This window comes from Diabrotica virgifera, chromosome 6 (assembly GCF_917563875.1).
Source record: "Diabrotica virgifera virgifera chromosome 6, PGI_DIABVI_V3a".
NCBI classification, from domain to species: domain Eukaryota; kingdom Metazoa; phylum Arthropoda; class Insecta; order Coleoptera; family Chrysomelidae; genus Diabrotica; species Diabrotica virgifera.
The window spans coordinates 138,517,880-138,530,900 of NC_065448.1; the positions used below are offsets into that span (position 1 = coordinate 138,517,880).

The 13,021-nt window shown below is 34.4% G+C and overlaps 1 protein-coding gene across 4 annotated transcripts in view; it reads right to left on the reverse strand.

Moving 5' to 3' along the window:
- Positions 1-13,021, reverse strand: part of LOC126886900 (zinc finger protein 239-like) — an 89,819-nt gene that overhangs the window by 3,515 nt on the left and 73,283 nt on the right. For 2 of the 4 annotated variants that reach the window (XM_050654037.1, XM_050654035.1), the window contains one exon: positions 5,783-6,802. The exons of the other annotated variants lie outside the window; for them this stretch is intronic. In XM_050654037.1, the coding sequence (XP_050509994.1) occupies positions 5,940-6,802 (863 nt within the window). In that variant the 3' untranslated portion in view covers positions 5,783-5,939. Of the gene's footprint in view, positions 1-5,782; positions 6,803-13,021 lie in introns of those variants that run through there. 4 annotated transcript variants of the gene reach the window in all.

Sequence of the window (13,021 nt, forward strand, 5' to 3'; positions counted from 1 at the left end):
CCCAGACATCCAAAGTAAAAGTTATCCTTCAACACCAAATTGTTCTATATGGTCCACATATTGTTCAGTAAAAAATCACACCATTTTCAGCGTCGGGTTTGGGGGGTAGGTGGGCGAGAAGTCGGTAAATTAGGAGTTTTTTACGTTTTTCGTCAAAATTTCTAAAACTATGCGGTTTAGCGTAAAAAATTTTCGATACAAAAATGTTCTGCATTCAATTTTAAACAAAAAAGGCTCTATGCATAATCCTTCTAAAATGAACGGTTCCAAAGTTACGGAGGTAGTATATTATAATTGGTCCAAAAAAGGCCTAACCCCATTCAAAATTAAAGTTTTCCTTCAACACTAAATTGTTCTGTACGGTCCACATATTGTCCAGTAAAAAGTTACACTATGTTGAGCGTCGGGTTTGGGGTGGAGGGGAGGGGAAAAGTCGGTAAATTAGTAGTTTTTTTAGATTTTTTGTCAATATTTCTAAACCTACGAGGTTTAGCGTGAAAAATATTCTATACAAAAATGTTCTACATTAAATTTGAAACGAAAAAGATTATATGCATAATAATTGTTCTAAAATCAACTGTTCCGGAGAGTGTAAAGTGGAGGTTTTCCATATTTTTTTACACTGTTTGGACAAATAATAGCATTATTACGGAAGATACTAATTTTTTTAACGGGATTTTGTTTTCTTAATACAATTTGCTATTTTATTGGCCGGTGGTATGTTACTGATAAGCCCTTGAAGGAACGTCAACCTCACCAAGAGGCTTCTACAGCCCTAGGCCATATAAATCTCTGGTACGGAGAAACCTAATCTGAACTTTCTATGGATATATCGCATGAATATCTTTCCAACAGTAAAATTTTCGTTTCAAATTTAATGTAGAACATTTTTGTATAGAATATTGTTTACGCTAAACCGCTTAGGTTTAGAGATATTGACGAAAAAGGTAAAAAACTACTAATTTGCCGACTTCTCCCCTCCACCTCCCCCCAAACCAGACGCTCAAAATGGTGTAACTTTCTACTGAACAATATGTGGACGATATAGAATAATTTGGTGTTGGAGGAAAATTTTTATTTTGGATGACGCGGTTAGGCCTTTTTTTGGACCAATTATACCATACTACCTCCGTAAATTTTGTATAGAATATTGTTCACACGCTAAACCGCAGTTCTGGAAATATTGACGAAAAACTCTTAATTTACCGACTTCTCCCCCGACGCTCAAAATGTGTGATTTTTTATTGAACAATATGTGGACCATATAGAACAATTTGGTGTTGAAAGATAACTTTCACTTTGGATGTCTGGGTTTGGGTCTAGTTATACCATACTATATCAAGAATTTATGCTAATTAAAAGGAAAGATGATATTGGCATAGTACTAATATTGCTAATATAGAAAACCTTAATTGTGATTGTCATAGATATAACAGATGTGGTAGAAAAAAACAGTCTCTGGCATAGGTTATAAGATCATATTACAATAATTATGAATAGAGATCTTTAACATAACGAAACTTTAACTTAACAAAAATTTAATTTTTTTCTTGCGTTGAGCAATTTAGGGTATTTTTTGAAAATAAATAAATTTTAAGTGTTTACTTTCCGACTTTTGATCCAATTTTTCTAAATTATAAAAAAATCTCGTGTGGATCCTAAAAATATCTTATTTATAACAAAAAATTCATTGTTTAAAGTTTATAGGTCTGGATCCCGCGTATAAAAAAAGTTGATTAATAGCAAGCTGGAAATTTGGTAATAGCTTAAGGGTATCTAGTCGGACAAACTTTGATATATGGGAACACTGGAACAGGGGAAGTTTTAATTGTGGAACAGGTTAAAAATTTGGAACGGTCAGACCACAAAAACGTCACATGTATTTTGTCCGACAGAACTTCCCATTGATTTGTTACCCTTTCATTAAACTCTCGTGCAAAAATCAGGCTGCTATTTATCACCAAATGGGCATTATAATGAGAGGAACACGTAAAATGACAGGTGATAAATAGCAGTCTGATTTTTGAATGAGAGTTTAATGAAAGGGTATCAAATCAATTGGAAGTTCTGTCGACAAAATACATGTGACGTTTTCGTGGTCTGACCGTTCCAAATTTTTAACCTATTCCACAATTAAAACTTCCCCTGTTCCAGTGTTCCCATATATCAAAGTTTGTCCGACTAGACACCCTTAAGATATTAAAAAATTTTCAGCTTGCTAATAATCAACTTTTTTTCATACGCGAGATCCAGACCTGTTATTAAATTAGCAATTTCGTATGTTTGGAAAGTATTTCAAAACAAATTTCACACTTATAAGGTTGATCTCCAGTGTGCCCTATTTAGATACTTTTTCAAACTAGTAATTCCATAGTATTAGACAAAATGAATTCTTTCTGCAGTGTGTAGTCTCAAATGAGTTTTTAAATGACTTGTTTGTGTAAACAGCTTGAAACAAATTTCACACTTGTAAGACTTTTCTCTAGTGTGAACTTTCGTATATCAATGCAAAGAAATTTTAGGAGTAAACAGTTTAAAACAAATTTCACACTTGTAAGGCTTGAACAACAAAAATATGAAGCTATGGAGAGAGACCGACCCAAACCAGGCTCCAGAGAATTGTATAAAATAATTTCCACTATAGTCGGAGAGATAGAAGCGGATTTTGTGCGTGATAAGTAATATGGAAAAACTATATGGGGATATGTTGAATTAGTTGTGTACATGACTTCCCCCCAACAGGCAGAAACCAGAGTGGGGGACGAGGGTAGTTATAAGGGGTCAAAGTCCGCGGTTTTTATTATTTTTTTTTGTGACGCTCATGATCGAGATGGTGCACCAAAATTTGGTAATAAGTAGGTTATGACGTAACTAAGTAAAATCTCCAGGGGCGAAACGCTGCGTGGCCGACAAAGGGGTGGGGGCAGGGGTGAATATAAAAATTATAAGGGATTTTTTGTGGCGTTCGTGATCGAGATAGTGAACCAAAATTTGGTAGTCAGTAGATCATGATGTAACTAAGGAAAATCTCCAGGGACCGAAACCAGAGTTGGGGATGAGGGTAGTTTTAAGGGGTCAAAGTCGCAGTTTGTATTATTTTTTTTGTGACGCAGCACATTTGTCCCCCACGCAACGTTCCGCCCCTGGAGATTTTACTTAGTTATGTCATGATCTACTTATTCCCAAATTTTGGTGCAATATCTCGATCACGAACGGCAAAAAACCCCTTTTATTTTTATACTCACCCCTGCCTACCACCCCTTTGTACCCCAAGCAGCGTTCCGCTCCTGGAGATTTTACTTAGTTACGTCATGACCTACTTATTCCAAAATTTTCGTGCACTATCTCCATCATGAGCGCCACAAAAAAAATAATAAAAACCGCGACTTTTACCCCTTATAACTACCGTCGTCCCTCACTCTGGTTTCCGCCTCTGGGGATTTTACTTAGTTATGCCATGTTCTACTTATTCCTAAATTTTGGTTCGATCACTATCTCGATCACGAACGGCAAAAAAACCCTTATTTTATACTCACCCCTGCCGACCACCCCTTTGTACCCCAAGTAGCGTTCCACCCATGGAGATTTTACTAGTTACGTCATGACCTACTTATTCCCAAATTTTAGTGCACTATCTCCATCACGAATGTCAAAAAAATAATAAAAACAGCGACTTTTACTCCTTATTACTACCCTCGTTCCCCACTTTGGTTTCCGCCTCTGGGGATTTTACTTAGTTATGTCATGGTCTACTTATTCCCAAAGTTTGGTGCACTATTTCGATCAGGAACGTCACAAAAAAACCCTTATAATTTTTATATTCACCCCTGCTCCAGTTATGTCATGGTCTACTTATTCCCAAAGTTTGGTGCACTATTTCGATCAGGAACGTCACAAAAAAACCCTTATAATTTTTATATTCACCCCTAGAGATGTTACTTAGTTACGTCATGATCTACTTATTGCCAAATTTTGGTGCACTATCTCGATCATGAGTGTCACAAAAAAAAATAATGAAAACCGCAACTTTGACCCCTTATAACTACCCTCATCCCCCACTCTGGTTTCCGCCCGTTGGGGAAAGTCATGTACACAACTAATTCAACATATCCCCGCGTAGTTTTCCATATTACTTATCACGCACAAAATCCGCTCCCAGCTCTTAGACTACGGAGAAAAGAGGGCATAGCCAATTATATCCCTACACTGAGAGACAATCAAGGCCATATGATAATCGACGATAAAGAACTGAAGAATGGAAAGTGTATTTCAGGGAACTTGTAACATCATACAGGAAGAACAGTACAAAGAAGAGACATATATCACAGCGGACATGCCTGTCAAAAATCCCTCGTTTGAAGAAACCCAAAAGGCCTTAAATAAGCTGAAAAATCATAAAACGCCGGGTACGGACGAGATACCAGCAGAATTTCTGAAATATGGGGAAGACGTACTACACCAAATCCACCAGTTAACAACACAAATATGGTTAGAAGAAAGGATACCAGCAAGATGGAAGGAAAACATCATAGTACCCATCCACAAAAAGGGGACAAAACAAAATGCGCGACTTATAGAGGAATTTCACTCCTAAACACGACATATAAAATCCTCTCAAACATCATTCTTAGTAGACTAGCCCCTTATGCCGAAAATGTCCTAGGATAATATCAACACGGTTTTAGGGCAAACAGATCAACAATAGATCAACTATTCACGCGAAGACACCTTCTAGAAAAGGGATGGGAGTATAACAGATCCATACACAATATCTTCATAGATTTTCGACAGGCTTATGATAGCGTAGAAAGAAGTCAAGTATGGAATGCCATGGCGGAGTTCTCAATACCAAAGAAACTCATTCGGATGAGCAAAGTCTATATGGAGGGTGGAATATCCAAAGTACGTGTAAATAATAAACTGTCTGGCAGTTTTGAAATCCACAGTGGAGTCAAACAGGGTGATGCGTTATCTCCACTACTTTTTAACCTTGTATTAGAGAAAGCCATGAGGTCGGCCGAAATAAAAACAGAACTGCTATCGGTTCGAAGTCCCAAGCTATTACTAGCATATGCAGATGATTTTAATCCCGTTGGAGACATTTTCAACAGGGTGGAAGGAGCAACAAGTGAAGTAGGGCTGAAGATTAATGAAGAGAAGACGAAATATATGTGTATAAATAGAACGACACGAACAGACAGGATAGGACAAAATGTGACGGTCAACACCTTCAATTTCGAAAGAGTACAACGTTTAAGTATCTGGGGTCTTGTCACAGGTGACAACGATGTTACTGAAGAAATAAAAGACCGAATCCAATCGGCAAATCGCTTTCTATTCGGACTGGATAAGCTTATAAAATCAAAAAATCTTATAATAAGAAGTTCCAAGATCAAAATCTATAAATCAGACCTATATTAACATATGGATGCGAAACGTGGACCTTGACCAAAGCAAATGAAGAACAGCATAGACGTTTTGAACGAAAAATACTGTGCAGGCCACGTGCAGACTTCATAACGAGAGACTTGTAAGACTGGTATTTGAGGAGATTCGTAGAGGCCAAATACCACTCAGACGTCTCAGAATGCGATGGAGAGATAATATCCAAGCAGATCTCGGGAAAATGAACATTCCATTTGACCCTAGGTTGATGGAATACCGAACAAATTGGAAAAAAGTTGTACAGTCAGCCAGGACCCACCCAGGGTTGTAGCGCTACGTGATGATGATAATGAAGGTGTTTCACCAATGAGCAATGTCAAATGTGTATTCAAATTACTTTTGTTTGAAAACTGTTTTAATAGTGTAAATATACAATACAAATAATAGAAAATATACAAATTAATAGTGTAAAGTAATGCCGTCGTCATGGTGACAAATCTAACTGCCGCTTGCAGTTGCCGTCTGCTGCCTGCAGTCGATGTTGGAATCGTACCTTAAGGTTTTTCTCCAGTGTGCAATCTTTCATGACCATTTAAATGAGATTTCTGACTAAACTGCTTAAAACAAATTTCACACTTGTAAGGCTTTTCTCCAGTGTGCACTCTCAAATGACTTTTCAAATAATATGGTCGAGTAAACTGCTTAAAACAAATTTCACACTTATAAGGCTTTTCTCCAGTGTGAACCTTCGTATGTTCATCTAAAGAAATTTTATGAGTAAACTGTTTAAAACAGATTTCACACTTATAAGGTTTTTCTCCAGTGTGCCCTCTTAAATGACCATTTAAATGAGACTTCTGAGAAAACGGCTTTAAACAAATTTCGCACTTGTAAGGTTTTTCTCCAGTGTGCATTCTCAAATGACATTCCAAACCGTCTGCCCGAATAAACTGTTTAGAACAAATTTCACAGTTATAAAGCTTTTCTCCTGTGTGAACTGTCGTATGTCCATCCAAAGAAATTTTATAAGTAAACTGTTTAAAACAAGTTTCACACTTGTAAGGTTTTTCTCCAGTGTGCAATCTTAAATGAACATTTAAATGAGATTTCTGAGTAAACTGCTTTAAACAAATTTCACAATTATAAGGCTTTTCTCCAGTGTGTAATCTTAAATGACCATTTAAATCAGCTTTCTTAGAAAACTGCTTTAAACAAATTTCACACTTGTAAAGCTTTTCTGCAGAGAGAGTTTTTATATGTCGTCTCAAAAAAAGTGCCTGGTTAAATTGTTTAAAACAAATTTTACATTTACAAATAGAATTTTTTGATGTTGCTTCTTTACTGTTTACACTTATTTGTTGTTCCGCAGTGCATGCAAGTTCAGTTTTCGTGACTTCCATTTCGTTCTGCGAAAACCCTAAAATAAAAATAAAAGCTATAAAAAGTTTTTATTCAGAAACCACAGGGTAAAACAAAAAGTAATAACACTTAATAATAACGAAAATAAAACTGAAACATACTAAAACGTTATTAACGATACCACAATTTTTTTATACAATACAGTGATATCAACAATTTATGCCAATAAAAAAGGAAAAGAATATTGTCATAGTACTAATATTGCTTCTTCTTCTTCCTTCTGGTGTGTAGGCTTTAAAGCCTCTTTCTTCTTCAATATTAGCCTCCTAAATTGTTTAAATTAAAGCACCATCTTTTTCTTGGTCTTCCAATACTTCTTCGTCTATTTGGTGACATATCTCGTGCTATTCGTACTATCCTATCCTCTGCCATTCTACTAATGTGTTCGTTCCACTCCTGTTTCCGTTTTGTTTCCCATCCATTTATTTCTTCTACATTACATGCTCCTCTTATGTTTTCGCTTCGCTCCCTATCCAGCAGACTTTTCCCGGATATTCGTCGAAGTATTTTCATCCCTGTTGTTTCTAGTAGTCGTCTCGTTTTAGATGTCTCAGGTCTTGTCTCCGCCGTGTATGTCAATATAGGTCTAATTGCTGCTTTATAGATTCTTGCTTTTTTGTCTTGTCTTAGGTGTTTGTTCTTCCAGATTCTGTCGTTAAGAGATGCCGTCGCTTTACTAATATTGCTGATATAGAGAAACATGATTGTGATTATGCTATAGATATTAACAAGTGTGATAGAAAAAAAAAGTCTCTGGCTATTACAAACTATGAAATTTGTGGAAATAAAAAGCAGATATCGAGTATCTATTTTATTAAATCTTGCCCAAGTATACCTCCGCTCCTAGGGTATCGCCAGGGGCGTTTCGTCCAATTTGGAAGGTATCCCAGTATATCATAACATTTGTTTCATTTAAAATTGATGGTGGAAAGTAACATATAACACACACTGGACAAACATATTAAAATTCAAATAAAAGCCGATAAGTGACATTCATATCGAAGATGGAGGTACAATCATTGGTACATTGTACCTCCATCTTCGATATAAACGTCACTTGGTCCCGGCATTTATTTTTATTTTAATTTTAGTCTGTTTGTCAATTTTTAAGTGTGTGTTATATATTATAAGTTCCGGAAAGAAAATCTGGTTCTTGATTCCTTAAAAAATATCATCAAGTCTGACACCATCAGGTATGTAGTAAAGATGAACCCTTCATAACTGAATAACTGCCACAGAACCCAAAATTAAATATACTTATGAAGTATTAATTTGTAAATTTAAAATAATAATTATCCTGATTTATGAGTTTTAGTTACTTTGTAAAGATTTTTTTGCCGGCACTGTATTAGACGAAATTAACTTTTTCTGCAGAGTATATTCTCAAATGACCTATTTGTGTAAACTACTTACAACATATTGCACATTTGTAATGCTTTTCTCCAGTGTGAAAAATTAAAGGTCAAACTGTTTCTTTGGCTAAATTGCTTAAAACAAATTTCACAGTTGTAGTTTTCTCCATTGTGCGTTCTCAAATATAATTTCAAACAAAATTTTCTTTATTTATTTATTCACTGCTAATTTACAAAACAACACCTGCCACAAGTTCTTGGCTTGTGGCAGGTGTCATCACAAGAATCTACAGGTCGAGCAAGTCTCGTAAATTTCACGATTGCGAGCCACGCTTCACGCAACCGTGTTTGCGTACTTGTGTTTCGAGTTGCGTGGTCGTGCGGAGTTATATTTACCAAATTTAAATATAATCATAAATTCTACTTATATATACCTTATCTATGAATATAATCGTTTCTACTGATTCATATAATATATGTAGGTATGTATACTATAGGCCGTTCCAACATGCTGTCAAAATTAAATCAATATGTCAATATGGCTACTGGGTGTAAAAGATAAATCTTATTCTATCTGTTCTTAATGAGTTTTAGATAATTTTAGTTGTATTTCTTTGTAATTTTGTGTTGTACAAAGATTAATTTAACATTTTCTCTGGAAGTATTAATTTAGAAAGATAATATGCTTCATTGGTGTTGTGTTTTGAAGTGTGAAATGCAAAGTAATTGTGATAAAGTCAAGATACAGTTCACTTTTAAACTGAACTAAATAAGGTATCTGAGAGACAACAATGGTTAAATGCAATATAATGTACAGGTTTTACTAGCGAAATGAAAATTTTCCTGTCCTGTCTGCTGTAATCATTTTATATCTGGTAAGGTACAATTACAACAGTAACGATTTTTGAAGATGTTAACATTTTAATCTTATAGGAAAACCAGCCGACTTAATCGATAATAACAATCTCCAGATTGGGTTCCTTCAATAAATATGGGCTATTAACACAATGAAATAAGTTCCAGAAAATCTAAAATGGAGTGGTATCAAAGGAGAATTAAAGGAAAAAATATTCATATTGAAATTATTTATAAGGCACTGGACTGTCTTAAATTCTACAATAATACTAGGTGGGTAAATGATTTTAGACATTTTTCATTAAGAGTAGATTAAGATTAAGTAGATTTTCATTCAGTAGATTTAAGACTTGTTTACACGGGTAGAGTAATGATGCAAGTACTTGATAGAGTAGAGTAATTCTACCTGTAAAAATGCTCAGCACAGTAGAATAGCTGGTAGAGTGTATAGTTGGAGTTAAAGTAGAGTGACTAGCAACCTATGGCAAAGTAACTACTCTATGACCAACACTACTGCCAAAATGTCTACTCGGCTGCACACTCTACCCATGGAGCACGCTCAATTATGGCAGAATAGAGTAGGTAGGAGAGTACATGGGGGCGCTTTCATTCTGGCTGGAATTGTGTTTTGTGTAAATAATGAAAATGAAGTTCACCGAAGATGAAACTTTAAAACTTGTAGAGCTATAATACGGCGAATACCAGTGTTTATGGAATTTAGGTAGTGTATACTACAGAAATAAAAGTTTGCAGCAAGCTGCGGAGGATGAAATCGTCGAAAGAATGACAAAGGGGGCTTCGGAGTAAACGAGCTTAAGCAAAAAATTAAGAATTTAAGGTGCACTTATAATCAAGAGTGTTTAAAAATACAAAAATCGGTTTCACTATACTAGCATCAGTACTATACTTGTACTCTCCTCATGTGAATGGTATCAAGCCATTTTTGGTAGAGTACTACTGCTACTCTACTCTCCTCAAAACTCTACCGATGTAAACAAGTCTTTAGAAACAGTGGAAAATGAGGTAGCTAGTAGAGTAGTCGTAGAGTAAAATATACTGGTTTAGCAAATTACAATGTTTTAAGGTAATACAGTAGCGATAAACAGGTAGCCAAAACGTGTTCCAAGATTGTCACTGTAATTTTGAATATTTTTTCGAGGCATTTGGCACACGTATTCGTAAAATAATAAAGAATGGCGGTACAGAGCCCAATTTGAAAAATATATTAATATGTGGAAATTACTCTGTAATTATACAATATTTAAAAAACGAGCCTGTACCGCCATTAAGAAGAACAAAAAAATATACTTTCTTCAAATAAACTTTTTTATCCGATGCCTAGATTTTGTGTAATTTTGGAACTACTAATGAAATAAAAAATTTTAGTAGTTCCAAAATAAAATAAAATCGGATAAAAAAGTTGTATTTGAAGAAAGTGTATTTTTTTGTTCTTCTTAATGGCGGTACAAGCTCGTTTTTTTTATATTGTATTTAATTACAGAGTAATTTCCACATATTAATATATTTTTCAAATTGGGCTCTGTACCGCCATTCTTTATTATATTACGAATATGTGTGCCAAATATCTCGAAAAAATATTCAAAATTACAGCCGCAATCTTGGAACACATTTTCGCTACCTGTTGATCGATACTGTTTCCTCTTAAGATAGTTTTAATAGTTATTTATGATATAAGTATTAAAAGTACAATTTTAAGACGCGCATGTGAAAGTTAACTTGAAAAAATAATTTTATTAATGTTTTGACTTCCACATCAGATGTCATTGTCAAAATACAAAATATTCATTATTATTAGGTTTGTTCTAGCAAACAGTCAAACTAGTCAAAAACCATCAGCAAACAGTTGGTCAGTAAAAGAACATAATACAGTCACCAGTGCGATCCCCTCTACTCGCGCTGGTCCACTATTCGCTGATGGTTTCAAACTGATGCTAGAACAAACCTATTATTATTATGCATATCATTATCTGTAAATAATATTTCTTCTGATTGTTAATTGTAAAGGATAGAAAAATTACCATTTATTTTATTTTTTTTTAGAATCAGCTGAGAGAAGTGGTCTACAAAAAACCAGGAAGGAAACGGAATATGTGGCTACGAAAGGCAAAAGAAAGGTTTACAAAGCAAATGTGACACATTTTTTTGAAATATTTAGGAATATCAGTAAATTGCATTAAAAAAATATATGAAAATATTTTGTTCAATAAAAATGTTTATATTTATCAAGGATATATTATTTGGTATGGCCACATATCGTCAGTGATGTAATAATACATCCTATCTGTTTTTTCATGAGTTTTGTAAGAGAGACTAAAAACTTGTCTTAGGGTCACCTCTTGTTTTCATATGATATTTTTTGACTTGTTTTGTAGTAAATTGAACTATCTATGAACTACAAAACAAGTCAAAACTTACATATGAACACAGGAGGTGACCTTAAAACATGTTTTTCCATCTCTCATACAAAACTCATGAAAAAACAGATAGGAGGTATTGTCACATCAGCAAGGATGTACAGTGATGAGTGCCCTAATAACCGGCAAAATATGGGCAACATATTTAGTTGTGAGATAAAAAGAAATGAAACTAGTCGAGCTGGGAAATTTAGCGAAATTAACCTTTAAATTTACGTTATATTGATCCCACCTTTACACATATCGGAGGAGTATGTCAACTAAAACTGTCACTGTGACAGTGGTAGTTTCCAAACTCGTCTGATACATCTGAAGGTGGTACAAAATCAATACAATCTAAATGTATAAGTTAATATCGCTAAATTTCCCAGCTCGACTAGTTTCATGTCTTTTTATCTCACTCTTAATACATCTTTTGTGCTATTTTGCCGGTTATTAGAGCGCTCATCACTGTATTTCTGGTATATCCAGGGAATGTCTACAAAATATATTTTGAATGTCCAGAGAACATTCGTGGACATTCATGGAATGTTCCAATAAGACATTCAGGTAATGTTTAAAATGCTGACACAGGATTTTCCTGGGATGTCCAGGGAACATGTTTTCGGGGATATTCCAGGAATTTTTCAATGTCTGTGTACCTTCTATGGAATATTTTGGTGTTATTACCGCCGCACTCCACTTGCGATTTGTAATCAGGAAGATTGAACACATTGTTTCAAATACAAGTCAATCCATTTGTGACTAAATAATCATGGATTGACTTCTATTTGAAAGAATGTGTTCAATCTTCACAACTACAAATCGCAAGTGGAGTCCGGCGCTTAGGGCTACTTCCTCTTCGGTATTATGTATTATACTACAGAAATCAGGAACTTTCCTTCTAAATATAATATGTATGCATCTTGGCCATCAAACATATTCTTCCAAACATTTTTTTAAGGGGTTACATAGGTCTTGTGGGTAAAAAAAGTGACTTTTTAAAAAAATTATATCTCGAAAACTAAAATTTATTTTTATTTATAATTGGAACATGTAAAAGTATAGTACTTAAGGTAGTCTCAAAAAAAGTTTCAGCCAAAAATATTCATTTTTGTAGAGTTTAAGTTTTTTTGCGTTGGCAGCATAACTAAGTCCAGTCTCATCTGAAATCAAAAAGTTTCTTGTAGTTTATACCTCTGGCTAGAATATGAACGAAGGAATTAAAAAAAATTAAATTTGAAGATTTTACATAAGTTTAAACACATTTTTGACCCCAATTTTTCTCATTTTTAAAGTAGTTTTTTTTATAAAACAAAAATGACCTCATCTAATAAAAAACCCTTTGTTCATTCACTAGCCAGAGGTATAAACTACAAGAAACTTTGATTTCAGATGAGACTGGACTTGTTATGCTGCTCACCGCAAAAAAGGGCTGTTGTCGAAAAATTGCAGTCAACTCTACAAAAATGAATATTTTTGGCTAAAATTTTTTTGAGAGTACTATACTTTTACATGTTTCAATTATAAATAAAAATAATTTTTAGTTTCCAAGATATAATTTTTTTAAAAAGTCACTTTTTTTACCTGCAAGAC